The 25895-nt window shown below is 34.3% G+C and overlaps 1 protein-coding gene across 2 annotated transcripts in view; it reads right to left on the minus strand.

The window, feature by feature from the left end:
* The window catches only part of PKN2 (protein kinase N2), a 130076-nt gene that overhangs the window by 51007 nt on the left and 53174 nt on the right, over positions 1-25895 (minus strand). For both annotated transcript variants that reach the window (XM_038541459.1, XM_038541458.1), the window contains exons 3-6: positions 13280-13434; positions 4898-5015; positions 4438-4583; positions 4139-4352 (exon numbers count right to left, since the gene is read on the minus strand). In XM_038541459.1, the coding sequence (XP_038397387.1) occupies positions 4139-4352; positions 4438-4583; positions 4898-5015; positions 13280-13434 (633 nt within the window). The remainder of the gene's footprint in view (positions 1-4138; positions 4353-4437; positions 4584-4897; positions 5016-13279; positions 13435-25895) is intronic.

Below are 25895 nucleotides of genomic sequence, written 5' to 3' on the forward strand. Positions count from 1 at the left end.
AGCTGTTTAAAGGGCAGCCCCGGTGGCGCATTGGTTTAGCGCCGCCTGCAGCACGGGGTGTGATCCTGGAGACCCAGGATCGAGTCCCACATCGGGCTCCTTGCATGGAGCCTGCTTCTCCCTCTGCCTGTGTCTCTGCGCCTCTCTCTCTCTCTGTGTCTCTCATGAATAAATAAATAAAATCTTAAAAAAAAAAAAAAAAGCACGGCTTAAGTCACATTAAAAAAAAAAAGCTGTTTAAAAACGGGAAAATATGGCAGGCTAACAACTTCAGATTTTCAGGACAGATAAAAAGAAGAGTCATCTATATAAAGAATATAAAATTTTCACTTTAAATAAAAAAAATAGGTTGAAAATGAAAGGATGGAAAAAATCCTAGGAAAAAATTTTGCTAGGTTACATTGAGCATGAGAAGAATAATGCGGCTCTACTAACATTAGACAAAGTAAACTGTGTGTCTGAATATTTTCAGAGATAAAATGGAATATTTATAATGATAGTGTAATTGATCAATATGATATAACAACACTAAATGGGTATGCTCCTAATTAAAAACAAAATAAAAAGCAGGAAGTAAAACAATGAAACTAAAGATAGTTTGTAACTGACTTAACCAATTTGATGCCTGGCTTGATAACTTTAAAGACCCTTATGAGAAGCTTCTTTTTGAACTCTACTAATGCCAGGCTCTTGGGAGAAATCCTGACAGTTCAAACCAGAGAGGCATGGTTCATGTTTGTGGATAGGTCTCATAGGAGCTTGCTGGTAGGAAGACTCTGACTTTTGATGCTTGACTTACTCTTGTAATTTCAGATACCCATGGAAGCTGTGTTTGCATTTACCTGTGTCTCTGGGCCCCTAAAATGTCTGTACATCAATAAACATTTGTGTTTTGTTTTTTTTTTTTAAGATTTTATCTATTTATTCATGAGAGACACACAGAGAGAAAGAGAGAGAGAGAGAGAGAGAGGCAGAGACACAGGCAGAGGAGAAGCAGGCTCCATGCAGGGAACCTGATGTGGGACTCAATCCCGGGACTCCAAGACCATGCCCTGGGCCAAAGGCAGGCGCCAAACCGCTGAGCCACCCAGGGATCCCCCTAAACATTTGTTCTTAAAAAAAAAAAAAAAAAAAGTGAACAGAGACAAAGTGACCTCTGGGATACCATGAAGAATATATATATATACACATGCTATGGGAATTTCAGAATGAGAGAAGAGAGATAAAGTGGCAGAAAAAAATATGTAAAGAAATAATGTCTAAAAATGTCCCAAATATGATGAAAGACATGAATCTACACATTAAGAAGTCAAAGATTCAAAGTAGAGTAAACTTAAGAGATTACTATTTGAGATATACTATAATCAAAATGTGAAGAAAAAAAAAAGACAGAAATCTTACAAAACTGCAAGGGAGAGGCAAATCACCACTTCCAAGGGATTCTTAAAAAAAAAAATAAAAGCTGATTTTTCATCATAAAGTACAAAGGCCAGGACAGACTGGAATAACATTTGTAAACTAATAAAAGAAAAAAACTTGTCAACTAAGAATTCCACATATGGCAAAACTAACCTTCAAAAATAAAGGAGAAAATAAAAAAATTCCCAGGGAAACAAAAGTTAAGGGAGTTTGTCACTAGGATATCTGTCTAGAAGAAGTGCTAATGTAAGTCATTCAGATTGAAATGAAAAGACACTAAACAGTAACTTGAAATTGGAGAAAAAAATAACACAGGTAAATATAAAAGCCAATATTACTGTGTTTTTGGTTTATAACTCTTTGTGCCTTAAAAGATAGATGCATAAAATAGTTTTTTTTTTTCATAAAATAGTTATAATGTAAGCTAATGGGCAACACAGTGTATAAACATGTAACCTGTGATACAACAACATAAAAACAGGGAGAAACAGCTATATAGGAGGGGAATTTTGCAGGTTATTGAAGTTAAAGTGGAAAAGACTTATAAATTCAGGCTATTAATCACTACGGTAACCACTAAGAACAGAACTAGAAAAGGAAACAAGGGAATCAAATTGTAAATTAGAAAAATTCAAACACAAAAGAAAGCATTATCAGAAGAATTCAGAAAAAAAGGATTAAGACCTGTAGAAAACAAATAACAAAATGGCAGAAGTAAGCCTTTTTGTTGTATGTTAAAGAATTTGGCTGGTTTTTGTTACTGGCTCCTGGGAGTGAGCCTTTAAACCCTTGTCATTTCCCCAGTGATAGCAGTGTCTTTGTTATTTACGGTGGGTTCCTCAGGTATCAGATTGAGTTAATACTAACAAAGTGATTCATGGTGGGCCCCTAGACAGTTTCTGGATGGGGGCTGGCTATGTCAGAAAGACAACCATATGATTAGAGGGTTGGTGCCAATATTAGCTTGACCTCCTGACCTTCAGAGAGGGGTGGGGGACTAGAGTCTGATTTCAAACAAATGGTTGAATGATTCAACCAATCACTTCCACTTAATGAAGCCACAATAAAAACTGTGGATAATCACAGCTGAAGTGAGATTCTTAGTTGGTAACAGAAATTGATATCCTAAGAGAGCGATACATGCTGAGGACCAGGAAGCTTCACATTTGGGACCCCCCCAGATCTCTCCTTATGTGTCTTTTATAATTTGTGTTTATAATAAATAATAAAACTGTAATTGTAAAAACAAAAAACAAAACTGTAACTGTAAGCAGAGCTTTCTTGAGTTCCATGAATGAGTTCTATAAAATTACTGAGCCTGAGGTGGTAGCGGAACCCCTGAATTTGTAGTCAATTTGTCAGAAGTGTGGATCATTGGGGAAACTCCAAGTTTACAACTTGTGTCAGAAAGAAGGGCAGTCTGTGGGGACTGTGCCATTAACACGTGAAATTTGACCCAACTCTAGGGAGTCAGCATCAGAACTGCACTGCCACATAGGTAATTACCTTAAAATATATATGTATTACACTGTTTAAGTAAAAGGAACTGATTTAAAAAAAACATGATTACAGGCTGTCTAAAAGGATTCATTTTAGAATGTCTTTAGATCCAAAGACATCGATTAAAAGTGAAAGGATGGAGAAAGACATTCAGTGCAAATAATAACAAGGAAAAGAAAGCTGGGGTGGCTATACTAATATCAGACAAAATAGACTTTCAATCCAAAACTGTTACAGAAGACAAAGAAGGACATTACATATTGATGAATGAGTCAATCCATCAAGAAGATATAAAAAACTTACAAACGTGCATTTAACAACAGAGCCCAAAAATATATGGAGCAAACATTTACATAATTAAAAGGAGAAATAGGCACATAAATAATTGGAGATTTCACTACCCTACTTTGAATAACAGACCTACTAGAATGGCATAATAAAAAAAAAAAAAAGGAAAATAACAAGTGTTGGTAAGTATATGCGCTCTTGGGAATATAAAATGATAATGCGGCCACTGTGGCAAACAGTTTGACCATTCCTCAAAAATATAAACACAGAATTACCACATGACCTCCTAATTATACTCCTAGGTATATACTCCAAATAAATGAAAATAGATGTTCAAACAAAAACACAAATGTTTATAACAACATGATCCGCAAGTCAAAAAGGTGGAAACAACCCAATACCATCCATTGGTAAATGGATAAAGAAAACTTAGTATATATCCACATACAATGGAATATTATTTACCATAAAAAGAAATGAAATACTGATATATACTACAAGAACAAACCTTGAGAAAAGTACACTAAGTGAAAGAAGCCACAGAAGGCCACAAATTATACAATTCTATTTATAGGAAATATCTAAAACAGACAAATGTACACAGACAGAAAATTAATAGTGGTTATCAGAGACTGGGAGAATGGGGAATAGTAACTACTCAATGGAAATGGGGTTTCCTTTTATGATGATGAAAATGTTTTGGAACTACATAGTGGCGATGTTTATACAACACTGTAAATAAATAAATACATACATACATACTTCTGAATTATGTATTTTTAAATGGTTAAGATAATAAATTTTGTTATGTGTATCTTATCACAATATTTTAAAAATCTGTGCATACTTTCTTATTCATTTATTAAAACAGGACCAGATGTACACAATAAAGAGATGCACCAAAAATAATTAGGAGATGTATGCAACTTACCTGTTAGGGCTGCTGGTTTGGATAGTGTGCTATACTGGTTTTGTGTCGAAATCATACTTTGACGTGGACTTAGTGTTGGTGATGCAACAAGTGAAAGCTCCTCAATAATAATACTGCTTTTGGGATGATTCTTGGGAAGTTCATTTAATCTTTGCTCTAATGAATACTTTAAAAGGTCCAACTTCTGACTTGATTCATTAAATCTTGCTTGGGCCTTGAATAGGGAAAAGACAGTTGTCATTTAAAATAATTACATTCTTTGAATAATGTATTTATTAAGTTAAAATATTTAAAATTACTTCTGAAAGTGCTTTCCTGTCTGTTACTTTTCCTGAGCCAAGTAATTTCATTACATTCTTTGCACCTTCTGCTACTGCAAACTCTATCCTAAAATGATGCCTTAATTCTTCCATTCGAAGTTCAAGAGGACTTATGACAGGTTTTGCTAGAGGGGGAAAAAAAAAAAAGGCAATTGAACCATTTATTTGGTATTCTCATGTGTAGTGATTAGTGATTAAAACTCATGAAAAGGAAATGATTTCTTACAACTTAAGAGAAAGTTCATTATTAAGAAGTCAATAAACATTGAAGTAATACTTAGACACAATGTTGAAATAAAAAGCCTTCCATTTCAGCCATCAAAACTCAAGACAAAACCATAATGCCTCCACCTCTTTAATTTTGAACCAGTGCTTCTTTCCTACATAAAATTTACATGCCCAGAATAATAAGAATGACAATTTATCTCTATTCCATCACCATTATCAAAAGCCAATTCATTGGTCTGGACTGCCTGAAGAATCTGCATTCGTATCACTTCTATTTTTGTCTTGCTGTCCTGGAGCAGTTGCTGAGCTGTGCCATGGAGTTTCCGATCCTATTAAAATAAGTTTGAAATGGTAAGCAGATGAAAAGAAAAAAAATAAAACATTTTCAATAGCTTCTAAATAAGGTCAAATGATTGGCAGCAAGTGAAAAATAGAGTTAGTAGAACACTAAGTAAATACATTTATTTTAAAAAGCCACCAAACTGATAGGGCTATAAATGAGAAAAACAACTCAGTAAGACAATTTGAGAAAAAGCAAGTGAGTCTTATTACTATTTTTAAAAACTCCAAATTCACATTTATAATTTTCTCTTTTTTGCTTTATACAAAATATAAAGAATTTTCCTGTACCACGGTCAATAATCTCATACTCAGAAGCATTGTATGTAACAGAGAGATGCCTCAGTGACTAAGCCTAAACATTTTGAAAATCTCTTCCTCTTCTATAACATTACAGTTAAAAAAAATTACAGTTAAATTCTTATAGTTTCACATATGTAGGCAAATTTTTAAAATAACTAATCATAGCTGGTATCTGTGTTCCCTTAAATCTGATAAAGGAAACAAGAAACAGCATTTGTCAACATTAGTGACATAATGAGAAAAGTCTCTCTTGAAATTCTTGAATGTCAAAAAATAAGACCTTCTCAATAAAGCAAGGGAGGAAATTATGGTGAATAAACTTGTTATTTTTTAAAACTTCAAGAAAGGTGAATTACATGAAATAACACTACTACCATATCTCAGTTTAGTTCCAGTAACAATGAACATTACTGATGGAGAGGCATGAAAACTTACCATTTTTGGAATTGTAGTCAGCTAAATAATGATCCACCCAAAGATGTCCAAGATGGCAAAGGGAAACTAAGACAGCAGATGGAATTAAGGTTGTTAACCACCCAACCTTAAAATACACAGATCATTTCCTGGATTATCCAGGTGGGCCCAAAGTAATCACAAGCCTCCTTAAATGTGGAAGAGAAAGGCAGAAGAGGAGGGCAGAGCAATATGAGAAGAACTGGACCCACCGTTGTTGGCTTCAAAGACCAAGAAGAAAAGAGCCATAAGCTAAGAAATGTTGGCAGCCTTTACGTGCTAGTAAGATCAAGGAAACAAATTCTCCACTACATCCCCCAGAAGGGAATGAAGCCCTTCCAATGCCTGACTTTAGCCTCAGTGAGATCCATGAGACTTCTCAATTACAAAATTGTAAAATAATAAAGTTATGTTGCTCTATCTAAGCCATGAAATTTATGATAATTTCTTGCAGCAGCCATAGAAAACTAATACAGCAATTTTTTTTTCCAAAAATTTTGTATGCAATAAATAACAAGTTAATACCATCTCCTGCTTAGTTATATTAGTTGTCAAAGTCTAGTAGGCTTCAATCCACAAAAAAACAAATGATAAACAAAACTATGCATCAAGTTAGGAAGCACTTATTCACGAAAAAGGCCAATTTTTGCTTATTATTTAAGCACCCTCTACTTTTATCACTAAGGTAGTAATCAGTACTGATTTGGAAATAAAATAGGATATAATCAACCTATACTCTCTGAAGACTAGAAGCTAGTCTTCAGCATCAGATGTGCAGACCATTTCAATAAAAACACACAGTATATTATGGCACTGTATAAATGAAGAAGATGACACAGTATAAATGAATGAAGATATGAGGGGAGAAAGATAATACTGCCATTATATAAGGAAAAGAAAAGTGAGCTGATATGTTTTATGATAAATACCAAATTAGGTTGGCTAAAATACAGTGGAAGAAAAAGCAGTTTGCATATTTATGATTTTTTCTTCCATTTCTTTCCTGCTCTGAAGGCCAGTCAATTCAATAAAGATCTTCTAGTCAGATTTCATTCTTTATTAAATATTCAGATTTTACACTGAAGGAGTTGGGCCATATAGTTTACTATAAGTCTCTTAAATATCAATTTACACCATGAAGTAAACACATATACTGTATTTGTTAATTATGGTTTACCATTAAAAATACTTGCTTGAGTTTGGTGTTTGGCTATGACTAATTATATATATGCTTTTGAGAATATACCTATTCACCTTCCAAATTTAAAATGAAAATATTTTTCTTACTTTAATCCCTCCTTTCCAGTATTAGGTACATCAGACAAACTGAAGATTTGAAAGTTTTTCTGTTTCTTTGAAATCTCATCAGAGTAAGAGAAAAGGGATCCCTGGGTGGCGCAGTGGTTTGGCGCGCTGCCTTTGGCCCAGGGCGCGATCCTGGAGACCCGGGATTGAATCCCACGTCAGGCTCCCGGTGCATGGGGCCTGCTTCTCCCTCTGCCTATGTCTCTGCCTCTCTCTCTCTCTCTGCGTGTGACTATCATAAATTAAAAAAAAAAAAAAAAGAGTAAGAGAAAAACTTTTAGTATTCCAAAGCTCCTAATTTAATGAGGTAAATATGTTTCACAATCAGATAGACTGGGGTCCAAATCTTACTGTCTTTTTAAACTAGGGTTAGTTATCTAACCTGCAAGATTTGGGTTTCTTGCAGAAATTATGTAATGGGGAAGCCCCTCTAAAACACGGAGCTTTTGTAAGCATTAGATAAAACTGAAATTCTATTGCTTAGCACATAATTGGCATTAAAATGTTCTGTTTCAGATTAATAAAGATGATTATCTTATTTCAATGAAGTCCTAATATAAATGTATAAATATCAAGCAAACTATATAATACCATGCTTTTCAATTAAGCCACTCCTTTTACAGTTTTACCACCATGTGAGAAGACAGTAGTTCTGTCATGTACTTCTTTGGAAATGCTTTCTTAACTATTTCAGTTCAACATGCAAAGAAGAGCAATAGTTCATTTTAAAAGTAATCAACTTTTTCCAAACTTCTGAGAGATCTGCACAGATGTCAAAGTATGATGAAGGCTTTTAAATGTGACATTGGACATTACCAATCACAGGTGATTTACAGTTACTACTTGTCAGTCTTATGCTTTCCAGCATTCAATAAATTTTTATGGTCAGTTTTATGCTTCTATGAATTCAATGGATTTTTTACTGAGCACCTAATACATTCAAAGCAAGAGACAAGGAAGGTCCAAAGTATATGAATTGGTTTATGAATTACAGAAATATTTGCTTTTATGTTAAGGCTTTGGAAAGATTTTTATGTATAATAGGTTGAATCATGAAAATGCCAATACCTGAACAATTCTGAACTACAAAGATAGCAATTTCATATAGTTCTATTGGTAATTAGCATTCTACAATGCCTGAGTTATATTTTGAATGTACAACATTTTTAAATTATAAGTTAAAACATTTATAATATATTCCATTATATAATATTTTGTTTTATAAAAAGTAATTGTTATTATTTTCTAAGTCATAGTGGGACCATTCTAACAAATAAACTACATCACACATGGATTTCTGAAATAAATAAGCCAATCATTATCTTCATTTTTCCATCACATATTTATGGCTTACTTTGGATGTATTTAATGTGGTTACATCCAGTGAAAATACAAAGATCAGTCAGGATTTATCTTTTAAAAGCTATAATTTGGTTGAACAGACACAAATAATTATTGTATGTATCAGAATGTTTAAAGCACCCAAGAAAATTCAAAGGAAGATGGGATGGATAAATTTTAGCTAAGGGAAACCAGAAAGGTTTTATGGGATATTAATACAGATGAGGAGAGTGAGACTGGGATAGATGGTCAGATATTTCCAATTGAAGAAAAGGTCTGAAAAGACTTGGATGCATTTAAAGAGGTTAACAAGAACCCCATATTTTAATAAATACCTTGGGTTTGTCATCTTAATACATCAATGGAAAACATCTCTTTGACAGGTCTTTTTTTTTTAAGATATTTATTTATTCATTTATTCATTAATTCATTCATAAGAGATAGATAGAGAGACAGAGAGAGAGAGAGAGAGAGAGAGATAGGCAGAGACATAGAGGGAGAAGCAGGCTCCCTGAGGGGAGCCTGACGCAGGACTCAATCCCAGGACCCTGGGATCATGACCAGAGTCAAAGGCTCAACCACTGAGCCATCCAGGTGCCCCTCTTTGAAATGTCTTATCAAGCCCTCAGATTATTCTGAAAACCCATGGTGCTACTTAGAGCCATAAAATTTACATTCTAATATTGATAAAGATGATAAAGAAATTGTGGAAATTATAATTTCAGGTATTAGTAATGCAATGAAAGAGATAAGGAGAGACGGGGCTGCTATTTTATACAGGGTAGCAGTAAAGAGCTTGCTGGAGTGTTAGCACCTAGCAGAAACTGTAATGAAGGGAGAGAAAAAGCCCCATGAAAGAACTTGAAAGAAGAGACATCTAGGCAGAGACACAGTAAATACAAAGCCTCTGGAGGTAAGAGTGTGCTTGATATGTTCAAAAGATAGCAAAGAAGATGATATCGCTAGAGTATAATGAGAGAGAATGAAAGCGTTTTTTAAAGGATAAAATCAGAAAGTAGACAGAGTAAATCATGTATGAACTTGCAGAGCCACAATAAGGACTCTGAATTCTGTTCTAAGCATGCCAGAAAGCCAACTGAAGGTTCTGAAACAAGAGTGTGAAAATATGACTTGGCTTTTAGAAGGACACCTCTGGCTATCATGTGTGCTGGGGTAGTAGTTTTGTCATAGAGAATTCAATAACCAGAGTCCTGAAGATGATTTTTACCACCAAACTGAACTCGCTATCCCTGTCCCTACATTTGCTCCCCATTGGAAATTACCTATCCTTGTGAAGGGCACCAGCATTGACCAATCTGCCTACATACTCGATCTAAGAATCATCTTTGACTCTGCCTTCTTTCTCATAACCAGACACCACATACTTATTCTACCTAAATAGCTTGACTCTGTCTTCTTTGCTTTCACTGCTATTACAAGGGGAATGAACTCCTACAAAAGCCTACTTAAACTTGCTGCCTAAATACTTGACCCTTCTCTAATTAATTCTTCAAGTCTGAGAAAGATGATTGTGAACTTTCTAAATTTCACATATGATTATGTATTTACTCTGCTAAAAAGTCTTTTGGTAGCTCCATGTATCTTATAAGATAGAATATTAACTGCTTAATTTTGTCCAAAGTACTTTATAATCTGGTTTGTCTTTCAATTATGCTACACCTCTCACTGTAAGTCACTCACTTAAAGCTTTACTGGTGGAGAATAGGGGGCAGGAGGAGAGTCTTTTTGGAATAATCTGGAAGCCTTTCCCAAAATAAATGTACTTTCTTCTGGAGATTGAGATTCATTTACCCCTGAGGGCACGGCCTTCCACTGAAGATGCCTGTGACTGTTAAGTCTATCTACCTACCTCAGATACGTTGGGTAAGAAAGAAGTTCAGAGTTCCTCCTATAGCCATAGAGAAGCACTTCCATTTCTTAGACTAAGGCGTGCTCTTCAATAGTTCATTACTCTGTATCACTGGGTTTACCCATATCATCTTCCCTAGAAAGTAATTACCTTTTAAATTCCAAACCATTCTTCAAATCTCATATTAAGACTTTAATAATTTCTAATGGCAGTTAAGTGATTCTTATTCACTGATTCTAAAGTAACATAAACATACCACTATTATATAATGTAATTATTTACATGTACCTTTTTTGGATAGTGAAGTTTTTGAAGCAGGGTAATTATCTGTTAAGTACCTACTTTGTTATAAGGCATTAATTTTATTACATTTATACTCCAGGGCCCAGCAAAATAGCTAACAAACTGTTAAGTCCTTAACAAATAAATTAATATTCCACATAACTTCAGAGTTTACAATGTTCCCTAATCTCATAGAGATAGACTTTGACCCTCTGAGAGGTTTAAAAATGAGAAATGAAAACAAGACCAAATCTACACAGAAATAACTAGCAGGTCTACCTTGGGGCCTTTAGCATCTGGACCTCCACCTGACCCCTTCTCAAGTTAATAAATCTCCTAATTAAAAATAAAAGGCTATTAGAGTGCCTGGGTGGCACAGTCAGTTGAGCATTCAAACTCTCCATTTCAGCTCAGGTTGTGATTTTAGGGTTGTGTGACTGAGCTCTGCATCAGGCTTCACACTCAACTTGAAGTCTGCTAAAAGTTTCTCTCTCCTCCCTCTATCCCCACACCCACCTCTCTCAAATAATTAAATACATAAGTCGTTAAAAAAAAAGGCTATTGGAAAATTATCTCGTTTTAGTAGAATGCTCATAGTTCTGTTCATTTTGGACCTGTGGTTATCATAAGTTACCTATTTGTTTTACTTTTAACATGTCCATAAACCTGTTCAAATTGGGGGTGGAGTGGGGGCAATTACCGATCATTTTGGGAATACAGTGAAATCTATGGCCTTCTCATTTATCCATCTATCAATATACACATTCACTTTTCCTTTAACTTCAAAAGGTTCATAAACTTATCAATCTAATCCATCAACTTTATATTTTAAAATGTTACTCCAAATGGTAGTAGCTAGGTAAATTTAATTTTTTTAAGATTTATTTTTTTGAGAGAGAGAGAGAGAGAGAGGCAGAGGGAGAGCAAGAAGAGAGTCCTAAGCAGACCCACTGCTCAGCGTGGAGCTCAATGCAGGGCTCAATCTCATGATCCTGAGATCAGGACCTGACCTAAAACCAAGAGTCAGTGGCTCAACGGAGTATACCCAGGTGCTCCTGAATAAATGTAATGTAATGTAATGTAATGTAATGTAATGTAATGTAATGTAATGTAATGTAACGTAACGTAACGTAAAAGATTTTCTTAGGCAGAGACATAGGCAGAGAGAGAAGCAGGCTCCACGCAGGGAGCCCAAAGTGGGACTCGATCCCAGAATCATGGGATCATGCCCTGAGCCAAAGGCAGGTGCTCAACTGCGGAGCCACCCAGGTGTCCTGAATAAATTTAATTTTAAAACACCCAGCATAATATGATGCATTCACAGTTCCAAGAACATAGTATTTGCCTTAAAACAAAAAGTCCAAAATAACATTTGATAAAAATGAAAAATGTTCAAAATTAAAGGTCAATACTAAACCTAACAGAGGAAACAACTCTACCATACCTTATGAGTGTTTAAAGTTAATAAAATATGCTATTAAGTCTCATATAATAAACCAAGTAGAAGCAAATCTATTTCTCTAAAAATAACTTATAAATTCATTTGAAATATGGTATGTAATCTAATTTTCATTATTAAACTTAAAAAATATTATTAACATAGACACATTTCTTTTTTAGCATCTTTCTAGATTCTTTGGCTGAGTAGGCAGGATGCATGGAATCAAGTAAACCCCCCCCCCATTTTAAATTCTTAAACAAAACAAAACAAAAATACAACCTAGTAACTTTTATTCTGAAATTACTTAGGAAATATCTATTAAAATATGAAAGAAACATTAATTTGCAGAGGCAAGAACTTTAAATTAGTTGAGAATAACAAAGTAAATTTTATAAGTGCATCTTTCTAAGACTTTTTGGAAATTTAGTTATAGAACCTTATATTGGAAAGAACCTTTAAAATAATCTGGATCAGTGGTTCCCAGCATTTTCTCTTCTACATTGTATGGCAGAATAAGGACATATTTCCATTAGTAACAATTGCTTGTTATAAAATGATTTTCTATTAGGAGTTACATGCCCATTCCAGATTCCCCAAGAACCCACAGCTCTACTCCAAACAATCGCTACCACTAGAATGTCCTGTTTTTTCATTTGTCCTTTCCTAAAAACCTGTATATAGTGATGGAAAATTCATTAAAGTCTAAATTTTAAAAAATAACCTTTTTGTTTTAGAACATTTTAGGTTCACAGGAAAGTTGCAAACATGGAGAGCTCTTGTGTACCCTTAACTCATATAGCTAAATTTTTTTTTCTTGATTGGTTTTGATAAGAGTAAACAATTTTAAAAACATAATTTAAAAAACTATTTTTTTCTAACTTGTTCTATTGTCAATATTTTCAAATTTGAAGGCTAAAATGGTCTTAGAAGTCATAATACATTGTGTAAAAGCAGCAAAATCACAGTAAGCACAAAAATGTAAAAACTGTGGTACTACAGACCATGAAAAGGATACTTGTTTACAGTGTAGGACCTTAAAGAACAAGGTAGATAGAGCACCTTGTTCGACTTCAGCTGGGAGCATGCACATCAGACAACTCACATTTTTCAGCCCTCTGTGCATGTCCACATGACTGTGAAAGTGCCACAAGTACTGATGCTGGGGTGACAAATAAATTTTATCAGGTAGGTGAATTCACACATACGGAATCTGCAAATAATGAGGACTGACTGTATACATTTACATTTATAGTACTTACCTTTGAAGACCCATTTGAATACATCTGTATCATGTTCTCTGCACCTTGTTTTACTTTAAGTTCTATATCCAACTGTTTTTGTAAGGCCATCAATCTATTACTGCTAGTGGAACAACGAGGATCACTGTTGGGAGTATCTGGAGTCCTTGGGCAATCTGTAAATTAAATAGTATGTCAAAATTACTAATTAGGCGGCTTAAAATGAAAAGTTAATATTCTCAAAGAATAAAGAATTATAAGGTTTGAGATGAGCTTAATGTCACCTAAAGGGAATCTCCTTTTGCTTACAGATAATGCAAGATTTCAAGCCAAGAAAATGTTCAGAGTTGCAAGATCATCTGCCAGGAATACACTGAGTCTGTAACTGAATTAGATCATTGCCTCAAGTTTTCCCAAAACTATTATGTTTAAATTAAATAAAATAATTTGACTCGTCTATTCAACTACTGAACTAAATCTCTACTTACTACCTGATTGGTTAGAGAACAAAGCATACTTAAACATTATACAAATTCCTCTAAAGTAATTCTTTGTAAATAGGACTAGGGGTATTTCAAATAGAAGGCCAGCATTCTTTATAGTAATAACTTAAACATACGTATTAAAGACTTCACATTTTGTTTTCTACTAGGAGGATGTTCACAATGGAAAGTGTTTCAAGGATACCGATTGAATGATACCACATTGCTGATTGGGGGATATCTAAAGCTTCAAGTCCATGGTTTCTTATAAAGCATACAGAAGTGCTTCTATTGTTAAAATAAAAACAAAAACTTCAAATAGAACCTTCTAATTATTTTGGGTAACCCATTATTGTTGAACTATTTCTACCATATAACTAAAATTCTTTATATTGAAGTTCATCATCTTGTGTTTTATCTATTATAGGTCCCTTGCTTATAAAAAAAGAACCTAGAAGACTAGGGTACTAGACCTGGTTTAGTTATAGCCAAGTAACTTGGCTATCATTGGAAAATTATCTAAAGTGCAAGTTACTTAACCTTTCTGCTTCACGGTTAAGTGCAATAAAAGATGGTGTGATCAACTGATTTTAATGAGTGTTTACATTCCTTTAAAAAAAATTAGTGAGTTTAAAACATTTCAACAGGGGCACCTGGGTGGTTCAGTGGCTGAATGTATGCCTTTGCCTCAGGTCATGATCCCAGAATCCAGAGATAGAGCCTCGCATCAGGCTCCTCGTGGGGAGCCTGTCTTTCCCTCTACCAGTCTTCCCTCTCTCTGTATGTCTCTCATGAATAAATAAATTACTTTAAAAAAATCTTTAAAAACTCAACATAATTCAATTAACTTGCAAAAATATAGGTGCTATGCTAGATACTGACATAAAATACCATTTTATCATTTATATACTATGTTACAAAGTGTAAGTCTTGATGTAAGGGCTCTATAAACTCATCAATCCTCATAAACAGTTCTATAATAAGCACTACCCATACTATAGAAAAAGAAAACTAGGGCACAGAGTGGTTAAGAAACCAGCCCAAGGTCATAGATCTAGTAAGTCAGTTCCATATCAAAGTCTACCTTAATAGTTGCTGTGCTATGCTGCCTCTTTGCCATTTAAAAACCTTGTAAATATTATACTAGACTCTGCGTGTGCATATTTACATATATAACAGTATAATTATACACATATGTATATGTATGCATATTAATCCTTAAAATAACTTGAGACAGATATTATCCACGTTTTACACATCACAAAACAGAAAAGTCACAGTTACTAGCTGAGATTCAAATTCAAGAAAAGTTTTTATTGTAACTGAATTCCCCACATTACAAAATAGCTGGTCCAAACGTTGATTTTATAGGTGACATACTCATATTAAAAATCTAATATTAAGCATAGATAACTTTTCAGATCAGGCTCACAAAAGAACTACTTAACATACTGCTATGGACAGAATGTTAATGTTCCCTCAAATACACATGTTAAAGCCCTAATGTGATGGTATTGGCAGCGAGCCCTTTGGGAAGTAATTAGATCAGGATGGTCTCTATCATGTAAGGATACAAAGATGCTGTCTGCAAACCAGGAAGAGGTCCATTACCAGAACTCTGACCCTGCTGGCATCTTGATCTGAGTTCCCAGCCTCCAGAACTGTGAGAAATATTAAGCCACTCAATCCATGGTATTTTGTTGAAGCAGCCTGAACTAAGACATATATATCAGAGTGGTTAAGGGTACCTAGGTCTGAATCTCAGGTTTGGAACTGAGATTTAGTACAAACCATATAATAGGGGGTAAAACTACTTAATAGCTCTCTTGTGCCTCACTGTCCTTATTGAAACAGTAAAAATAGCATCAAGCTCATGGGATTATTGTGATTAAATAAATTACATTTAAAGAGCTTAGAAAAACGTATGGTGCACAGTAAATATTCAATAAACATTAACTAGTAGTAGTCCTTATATGAAGTGTAAGCATATCTCCTGTTGTGTCCATAAATGAATTGCACATTACAGTAATGACTAAAAAGTTAGGTGTATTCAGATCTGTGAACAGTTAGGGTTTCTTCTTCTTCCTCTTCTTTTTAGCATAAATGATACTTTTGTAAGAAATCAAAATCACATAAAATTTGGTGTATAAAGTTAATTTATAGTAAGCACATTTAAAAAAAAAGAACTGGGATGCATTCATAGAAGGCCCTCAATTGAGAAATGTGTGGAAATGTGTTGTCTGTAAAATAGTTGATGGTGTTTAGCCTAGGGTGAGAAAGAGAAAAGATTCTTGCCTAAATATTTAATTATATGCTTATGAAAGAAGCTATCCACTTACTATTTCCCCACCAGGCAAAGAATTAGAACAAATAGGTAAAGGTAGTGAGGATAAAAATTTTATCATAAAGAGAAATTCCTTACATTTTAAGTTATCTAACAATGAAAAGATTCCTTAGAATGTAATAGAATTCCTTGTTTCTGGAAGCATTTACACAAAAGCTGTATTATAATCTGTTAAAGACGCTATATAAGAAATTCTTGCACATTAAAACAGGTTGTACTAAGACACTGGAAAGATACATTGATTCTAATAGTCTGTGAATTTGTAATATTATAAAACCTAACACTATTTTTTATGGAAAACTATGTCCTCAGTTTTAATAAGGATTATAAAAACATAAGAAATAACATAATGATTAAGGGGTCTGGGCTCTGGAGGTCAGAATGCCTTGATTAAAATCCTGTGGCTACTGCTTATTGGTGTGGTCTTGATCATATACTTACTTCACATCTCTCTGTTACAGTTTCCTCAGCCACAAATTGGGGGTTATTGTGAAGATAAACCCTGCATAGTGCTTAGGCCAATGTTTAGGGCTCAATAAAATTACATGTCAGGGCACAGTTAAGTAGCTGGTATTTCTCCTCATTTAATCTTCAAAGGAACTCACAAGTTTGTAACACAACCTTATTTTACAAATAGAACCAACTAAAACTTAGATCAAGTAATTTGCAAAAGTCTTAAAACTATATGCCAAGGCAGAAATTTAACTTTAGATAGGTCTAGTTTTATAAAGCCCAGTTTTTACTTATTTAGAAATTAGAGAACCATTTTGCTGTCCACTCAGATTTTGCTTATTTTTCCTTTTAACGAACTACTTTTCTTCTCTCTAGTTCCCTTTCTTATAGGTTACGGTAAATTCTAGCATTATAAAACATATGGGTACCAGTATATTAGTTAAACTTTTCTTCATGGTGAAACATATTTCAAAACAGGGATAACCAGAACTCCCCATTAATGTTCTCCTTTCAAAAAAGGAAATGTAAAAAAATTCTGTAAGATGAAATTATTTTTCCACTCTAAGAAGAGCAAATGTTGAATCTATTCTTAAGTACATACTTTGCCACTTTAAAAACCCCATGACTGAGAATCATGTCAAATCTCCATTTGCTGCATTTATTTGCTGTACCTACCAAACCAGTTGTGTGTGGTGGTGGTGGTGGTGGTGGTGGTGGTGGTAGTGGTTGGGATTACAGGAATTATTTGTACTTCTTATCTTCTAAACATTGTCATACAATTTAAAATATATTTTATACAAATAACAAGGTTTTTCTTTCTTTCTTTCTTTCTTTTTTTTTTTTAAGATTTCATTTATTCATTTGACAGAGATAGCACACGCAGGGAGAGAGGCAGAGGGACAAGCAGGCTCCCCACTAAGCAGGGAGCCTGACACAGGGCTGGATCCTAGGACCCTGGGATTATGACCTGAGCTAAGGCACGCTTAAGTGTCTGAGCCACCCAGATACCCCAGATAACAAGGTTTTTAGTATAATGTTTATGTATTAGATCAAAAGAGTCCCAAATAAGGTCCTACTTTTATAGCTAGGCGTTGAAATAAAGGCTTTATGCTGACTAGCTCTAAGCTAACTTTCTATTACTGTTTTTTGTCAAATTCTATGTTTGCTTTAAAAAAATCTTTATCTTTCCAAAATGCAATGTACCTGTTTTCCTTCATGCTACTGTTAACTCAGCTTAGGCAAGATTTTTTTCTTCCTTAACCATCCCCCAATCTGATCAGGTGCCCTTTATAATATGTCTTTAAGTATTTTTTTCTTCCCTTCACTGAAATATATATATTATACAGTATTAAAATGGTCTATTTTTGTGTCTGTTTTCCCTCTGAGACTACAAGCATCTTGAGTGCTAGGACTTAGACTTAACTATTTTAATGGATTAGTTTAACAGCAAATTAGACACAGAAAAATAGCACACTAGTACTGAAAAATACATAAGCTTAAAAATGAAGTGGAGGGAATGGAAAATAAAAGATTAAAAGGACAAAGGACTGAAAAATATCTAAATATATCTTACTGTATTTCAGAAGAAAAAAAGGAAATATGATGATTCAAAGACATTTTTGTGAAGAGAAAAAGACAAATTTTTCAGAACTTATAAAAGATACCAATCCATGACTTAAAGCTATCCAATCAACTCTAAGCAGATATATATAGGGAAAAAAGTTCATACTTAGACATATCATGGTAAAACTTCAAAAAAAAAAAAAATCAAAGACAAAGAGAAAATCTTAAGAGCAGTCTATGAAAGAGTACCTTTAAAGAAGCTACTATAGACAGAGAACTTTTCAAAAATAGCAATGAAAGCTAGAAAACAGAATGAGTTTCTCTATAAGATATAATTATCAAGCTTCTATTGCAAATTCAGTGAAAATACCTTGCAAGAATGAAGAAAAACTAAAACACTACCAAGATGGAAAGAATGTCACAAACTCTTAAAAAGAAAACTCAAAGTGATACACAAATTGGTATATCAAAAGAGAAATAAGGAATGAAGAGCACAGAAAACGGTTTACATGTGAGAAACTTTAAATTTTTTAAAAAGATTTTCTTTATTCATGAGAGACAGAGAGAGAGAGAGAGAGAGAGAGAGAGAGGCAGAGACACAGGCAGAGGGAGAAGCAGGCTCCATGCAGGGAGCCCGACATGGGACTTGATCCTGGGTCTCCAGAATCACGCACTGGGCTGAAGGCAGTGCTAAACTGCTGAGCCACCCAGGCTGCCCTACATGTGAGAAACATTAAATGACTACTATATAAATCAATTTAAAAAGCCGTGTAAGGGTTTTAAGAAAGCAAGAATAAAAAATAAGCCAACAATAACAGATATGGGTAAGCCGAGGTATGCTAAGGCCTCTGAATTATATAGAGATGGGAAAGAACAGTGATTAACACTAGTCTTTAATAAACATGCATTTTGTACTAAATTAACCAAATTTTCCAAAATAATTGACTATAAAAATGGCAAGAAAGAAAAAGAAACACTGAAAGCACAAAATACACACCCAATTACATCAGTAATTATTTAAATATAATAGACTAAATGATTTAGGTAAAAGACAAAGATCTTACAATGATTAAAAAATTAGTCTGGGTAAAAACAAATAAAACTAAATGCAACTATATGTTGTTTACAAGAGACTATCTAAAACATAGTAATACAGAAAAGCTGAAAGTAAAAGAGTAAAGATATTCCATGCCATCAATAATCCCAACCCCCAAACTATATTTATAATGGGCAAAAGATATCTTCAGCACAAAAATTACTGGAGAGAAGAAATTCACGTCATAACAATAGAAGGTTCAATTCACCAGAAAGATAATTCTAAATTTGTAGGTGCTCAAAAACATGACCACAAAAGAGCAAAAATTAAAAGAATTAAAAAAAACAGCAACTCCAGATTCCACTAAGTATTAATAGTGTTTTTGGTAATGAATTGAATAAGCAGACATAAACCCAGGTAAAGATGCAGATTTTAACACAAATAAATTCCTAACCTATAAATATACTAAGAATAACAACCAACTGGAGAATATGCATTATTTTTTTTTGGCACACACAGAACATAAAGTCTCAGCAAATTTCAAGGGACTACAGTGTAATTAATTTAGAAAAAAATTTAGAAAAAAATCCATATATAAAGGATAACTGTAAAGTCTCATGTTTAATTACTAAGAAATACACTTTTAAATAGTTCATGAGACAACAAAAACATAATGATAATGAGAAAATATTTCAAACTGATTAAAACTTTAGGTGGTATCAGCATCATGGGTCATAGATGTTCCTCCTTTTTTAACAATAAATTAGACACCCATGTATGAAAAGAAATGCCTTTGCTGAATTTGTGGTATCCAGTACCAGAGGCCAAAGGACCTGGAAGCAGTCTCGCCCACATTAGCCCCAGTAATAGGCAGACAAATCTTGGTAATTTAAAATGAATCAAAGACTTAAACACAAGACCTAATACCATAAGACTCTTAGAAGAAAATGTAGGAAAATAATGTAGCCCTCAATAATGGTCTTGGCAATAATTTTTTGGATGTAACAACAAAAGCAAAAATAAACTCAACCTACATAAACTAAAAAGTTCCGCAAAGGAAAAAAAAAAATAAAGAAAAAGTGTCCTTGAAGGCTGTGGAGATACAGGAATCCTTGTATATTGCTGGTTGGAATATAAATTGGTTTAGCTATTATGGAAAACAGTATGGAGTTTCCTCAAAAAATAAAAAATAGAGCTACCATATTCAGCAATCCCACTCCTGGGTATATATTTAAAAGAAATAAAACCGTATCTAAGAGATATGTGCACACCACCCATGTTTATTGAAGCATTTATTCACAATAGTCAAGATCTGAAAAAAACCTAAAGTCTACGGCCATACCACCCTGAATGCGCCTAATCACATCTGAAAACAACCTAAGAGGGAATCCCTGGGTGGTGCAGCGGTTTGGCGCCTGCCTTTGGCCCAGGGCACAATCCTGGAGACCAGGGATCGAATCCCACATTGGGCTCCCGGTGCATGGAGCCTGCTTCTCCCTCTGCCTATGTCTCTGCCTCTCTCTCTCTCTGTGTGACTATCATAAATAAAAAAAATAAATAAATAAAAAAAAAAAGAAAAGAAAACCTAAGGATCTATCAATAGTAGTATGGATAAAGAAGGTGTTGAGTGTATACTGCATGTATGTATATATACACACATGCAAAATGGAATATGTATTATTCAGCCATTTAGGGCATGGATATTGAGGGCATAATGCTAAATGAAGTAAGTAGACACAGAAAGACAAATATTGTACGATATCACTTATATGTAGAATCTAAAAAAGCTGAGATATCACAAAATAGAATATACAATGGTGGTTACCAGATGCTGAGGGTGAAAAAATTGAGGATGTGTTAAGGGTACAAACATGGAATTGGTAAACAAATGGGTCCTAGAGATCTAACGCACAGTAGAGTGATTACAGACGATAATGCTTTATTATAAACCTCAGAGGTACTAAGAGACTAGATCTTAATTGTTCCTACCACAAAAAAAGATGTGATTTGATAATAGCTGATGCTATGGTGGTAATCATATTGCAATATAGAAATGTACCAAACCAACACTGTTGTAAACTTCAATGTACATAATGCTACATGCCAATTACATATCAAGAAAAATAAATTTTTATTTATTTATTTATTTATTTATTTTTTTTTTAAGAAAAATAAATTTTTAAAATTTTACATACGGAAAATTTTGTGATGCAGTTAAGTAATACTGAGAGGATATTCATAAACCCTGAAGATATATTAGAAAAGAGAATTTAAAGTTCTAAGCATCTGTCTCAAGTTAGTTTTTTAAAAATAGCCAAATAATTCCAAAAAGAACAGGAGAAAGGAAGTACTAAAAATTAGGGCATAGATTAACGAAATCAAATACCCAGAAGAAAGGCTCGGTGAAAAAAAAAATTTTTTTTTTTTTTTTTGTAAAGAAGCAGAATAATGAGAAGTCTTAGAAAAGTGGTCAAGGAAGAAAAATGGAGAACATACCCATATTAGGAATGAAAGAGGGAATATTCCTACAGATATATGCTGACTTTAAATGGCTAACACAGATATTATATAAATTATATCAATAAATTTGAAAATTATATTAAATGGAGAATATTTTAAGAAATTAATTTCACCAAAAATAACTTTTTAAAAAGAGAATTTCCTATAAAATTCAAAGTGCTGGGACACCTGTGTGGCTCAGTCAGTTAAACGTCTAACTCTTGATTTCCACTCAGTTCATGATTCCAGGGTTTTGAGATCAAGCCCAGCATTAGGCTCTGTGCTGGCGTGGAGCCTTCTTAAGATTCTCTCTCTCTCCCTCTGCCTCTCCCTGCACGCCTGCCCCCCCACTCCAAAAAATAAAAAAATAAAAAACCAAAAAAATAAAATGCTATGAGACACCTAAATAGTAAAAAATATTTGCACTTCGTTAAGTACTAACTTCAAACTCCATGCTCCATCTCTCTTGCTTAAAATAAGAGGCAAGTTAAGGGGGAAAACAAAATTTCTCAGTTTCACAGTTGGGAGCTAGGAAGAAGGCACATGGTGCATGTGACCAAATTCCAGGGCAGATACAAGTAGACATCTGTAGCTTTACCTTTCTGAGAATGCTTTTGCTTTTCTGATAAAAAGAGACTTGTTAAGCTCTTATTATCCTGGTGGACTAAAGCTTGGATTTTAGTAAGAGCCCAAGAAAAGGATGTGGGAAAAACCTACAAAGTGGGCAATCAGATCAGAAAAAACTTATTTTTTTTAAGAAAGAGTTTATTCATTTATTCATGAGAGACACATAGAGAGGCAGAGACGAGACACAGGCAGAGGGAGAAGCAGGCTCCTTGTAGGGAGCCCAATGCGGGACTTGATCCCGGGACTCCAGGATCACACCCTGAGCCAAAGGCAGAGGCTCAACCACTGAGTTACCCAGGCATCTAAGAAAAAACTTAAAGACAGACATCTTAAAAGGTACCATCCACAATGGCCGAATTATTAGTTGACTTGTCTTTGGCTTGGGATGATGGTGGTGAAGGAGAATGGATATTCTTTAAATTCCTACTACTCTCATGTAGGTTTGACACAGAAAATCATACTGTCTACATGGTCCCCAAAAACTTGGCTTAAATTTATTTTAATTGATAACACTTTCAGGTATCTTACCAAAAGAAATGCAAATCTTCTTTGAAAACATTCAGACCAAGGGGCGCCTGTGTGGTGCAGCTGGACAACCTCTTGGTTTCTGCTCAGTTCGTGATCTAAGGGTCATGGGACTAGGTCCACATCAGGCTTGGTGCTCAGTGCAGAGTCTATTTGAAATTCCCTTTCCCTCCCCTTGTCCCTCCTGCTTGTGCTCTCTCATAATTAATGAATTAATTTAGACCTAGAAGAATTCCCACAGATAAAGTTCTAGTGAAAGTATGTACACAATTAGGAACCACAAAGCTCAGGTAGAAAAAAAAAATTCGCCATGAATGAAAAAAGCTACAGGAGTAGTACGGCAAAAATTTCACTTATTGTCATTATTTTATACTGAATGTAAAAAAGCATATTTAATATGTAAAACTAAATACAAAGGGTATCAAAGGAATGATCAGGACAAGACCTATCAAAAATTACCAAGATTAACAAACAGAACTTCTAGTATTAAAAAATATGTAACAGAAATCAGAAATATATGTGATCAAATATATGTGATCAAGAGCAAACTGGACACAGGTAAAAAGAATACCAGAGAAATGGAGATAGACTTGAAGAAATTATCATGTATCTAACTGGAGTTCCAAAATGAAAGATCAGAGGGAATACAGGAGCTGCAATATTAAAAACAAAACAAAACAAAAACAAAAAACAAAAAACCCAGGGGCTAAGAAATTACCATAACTGATGAAATATGCAAATCCCAGATTCAGTAGAGTAGAAAGTAGAAAAAAAAAAAAGAAACAGTAAATGCAGGTAATAATTATATCTAATTTGTGGACCTGAAGATCAAATGATAGAACTAGAATATGGACAGCAATGGCCTACAAATTAAGAGGAGTTAGGCAAATTGGAGTTACAGTATTGCATGTATGGTACGGGAAGAGGGAAAAAAAATCACTCAGAGTCTAGCTGATAAACAGAAATCAAAGGGAATATAACACAAGGAACTGCGTATATCATATATATCCAGGTATTATGCAAAGGACAAAGGACAAAAAAGTAACAAAGTTAAAGAGCTTAGTCAGGTGTACTACTTTGGAAGTCATCAAAAAACACGATGTAGTTAAAATATCCCTAGCGTTGAGATTTTCCAGAGCCAGAATGATGAGTAAAAATTAAATTTGTTACTAGTTTTGCCAACACTGTGTAGAGCAACAGATATGCTGTTTTGGTGCTTTCAATATTTTCTCTAAAACCACAACTGAGTAGTTGGCTTCTAAGATGAATTAGAGTTCTAGAATATAGGAGCAGTCCATATGCTTAAAATGATCCTGATTACTTAAGGGCCAGCCTTAAACTGGTTCCTTGATTCTTCTGGAGGTATGACCCGAGTCTTCCCAGGCCCAAGAAAGCTTTCTCAGACTCTACTTACGTCCAACAAGGTGTTTCATTAGAAGAGCTTAAGTGCTCATAATTGACCTTCCATCAGGCTATTAAAAACACTTTATTCACAAAACACCCTAGAAAGGACATAAATAGTCCATCCTCAGGTTTCACAACCGAGAAAAACAAGGCCTGGAGGAGATGCAAGTGGTATACAACCACACAATTAAATAATGATCCAATGTGGATGAGATCTCAGATCATATAAGCTTTGATCTTTATTTTATACCCAGCTGGCTTCCAATGCTCAATATTAATGAAGTGCTACTTGTACAACCAGGATGTCTGCTTATAGAACACAGGCTATTTACTTACTGTATTTAAAAAAAAAACAAACAAGAAAAATATATGGGCAGCCTGGGTGGCCCAGCAGTTTAGCGCCGCCTTCAGCCCAGATGTGATCCTGGAGACCCGGGATGGATTCCCACGCCGGGCTCCCTGAATGGAGCCTGCTTCTCCCTCTGCCTTTGTCTCTGCCTGTCTCTGTCTCTCATGAATAAATAAATAAAATCTTTAAAAATAAAATAATGCAAGAGGAATATAGTTGAAGTAAACCTAGCCAAATTTATATTAATCAGAGTAGTATGCTGAAGCATCTGCATACTATTTATCTATCTCCTTCACAAACTTCCATCTGAAGTCTTAACTACTGTTCACTTGCCAACATTCTGGTTTTCACCTGATACTTATAAATTGATATTTTAAGAATAAACTGCTCCAGAATCTTGCCATGTATTACAGTTATATTAACTCATACTTCTCCCCAAATTAAGCATTTGTGTTTAAACAAATATGCTTACTTTATACAGCTGTTAGAACCTGCTCAGACTATAATAAATGCTCATTTAGTATTAATGGATGCTTAATCAGTTCTTTTGTATATTCAGGATGACCTTTCTCATATGTCATCAACTAAAGTAATGTTGCTGAGATCCTCTATAACTAGTACAACCTCTGGTTTAGCTTAATATTTTACAAAAATAGCAGAGATAAGATTGTGAGCTGTAATACTTAAGGTAGGCAAATGAGGCATTAAAAATTTCAGAATCACTTTATCTGTTATATTACACCTTGAAGTTTGAAAACTGCATATTGTATCTCCTGGTAGAGACAACTTTTTCATTCTGTACCTAACTCTACCTAAGGCATGCATATCTCTTTCACAAATTCTCTTAAAGACGTTGCTACTTTTCTTTGTTCCTATCTCTGATTACAATAATGTGTGTCATCAATCACTATACACCTGTTAAGACTGGTTAAAAAATATATTAATAATACCAAGTGCTGAAGAGGATGTGGAACTAGAGCTCTCATATATTCCTGATGAGAATGAAAACTGATATAGCAACTACTGAAAACATCTTGAAGTTTTTATTTTTTTATTCCAAGTTTTTATTTAAATTTTAGTTACCAAATATGGTTAAAATTGGTTTCAGGTGTAGAATTTAGTGATTCATCACTTAACATACAACACCCAGTACTCATCATAACAAGTGCCCTCCCTTAATTCCCATCACCCATTTAGCCCATCCCCAGCCCACCTCCGTCCATCAACTCTGTTTGCTCTTATGGTTTGCTTCCCTCTCTCTCTCCTTTCCCTTCCTCTATGTTCATCTGTTTTGTTTCTTCTAATGCTAAACATATACTCTATAATATGATTTAGCAATCACACACCTAAGTATT

The sequence above is a fragment of the Canis lupus genome, chromosome 6 (genome assembly GCF_011100685.1).
Source record: "Canis lupus familiaris isolate Mischka breed German Shepherd chromosome 6, alternate assembly UU_Cfam_GSD_1.0, whole genome shotgun sequence".
In the NCBI taxonomy this organism is placed as follows: domain Eukaryota; kingdom Metazoa; phylum Chordata; class Mammalia; order Carnivora; family Canidae; genus Canis; species Canis lupus.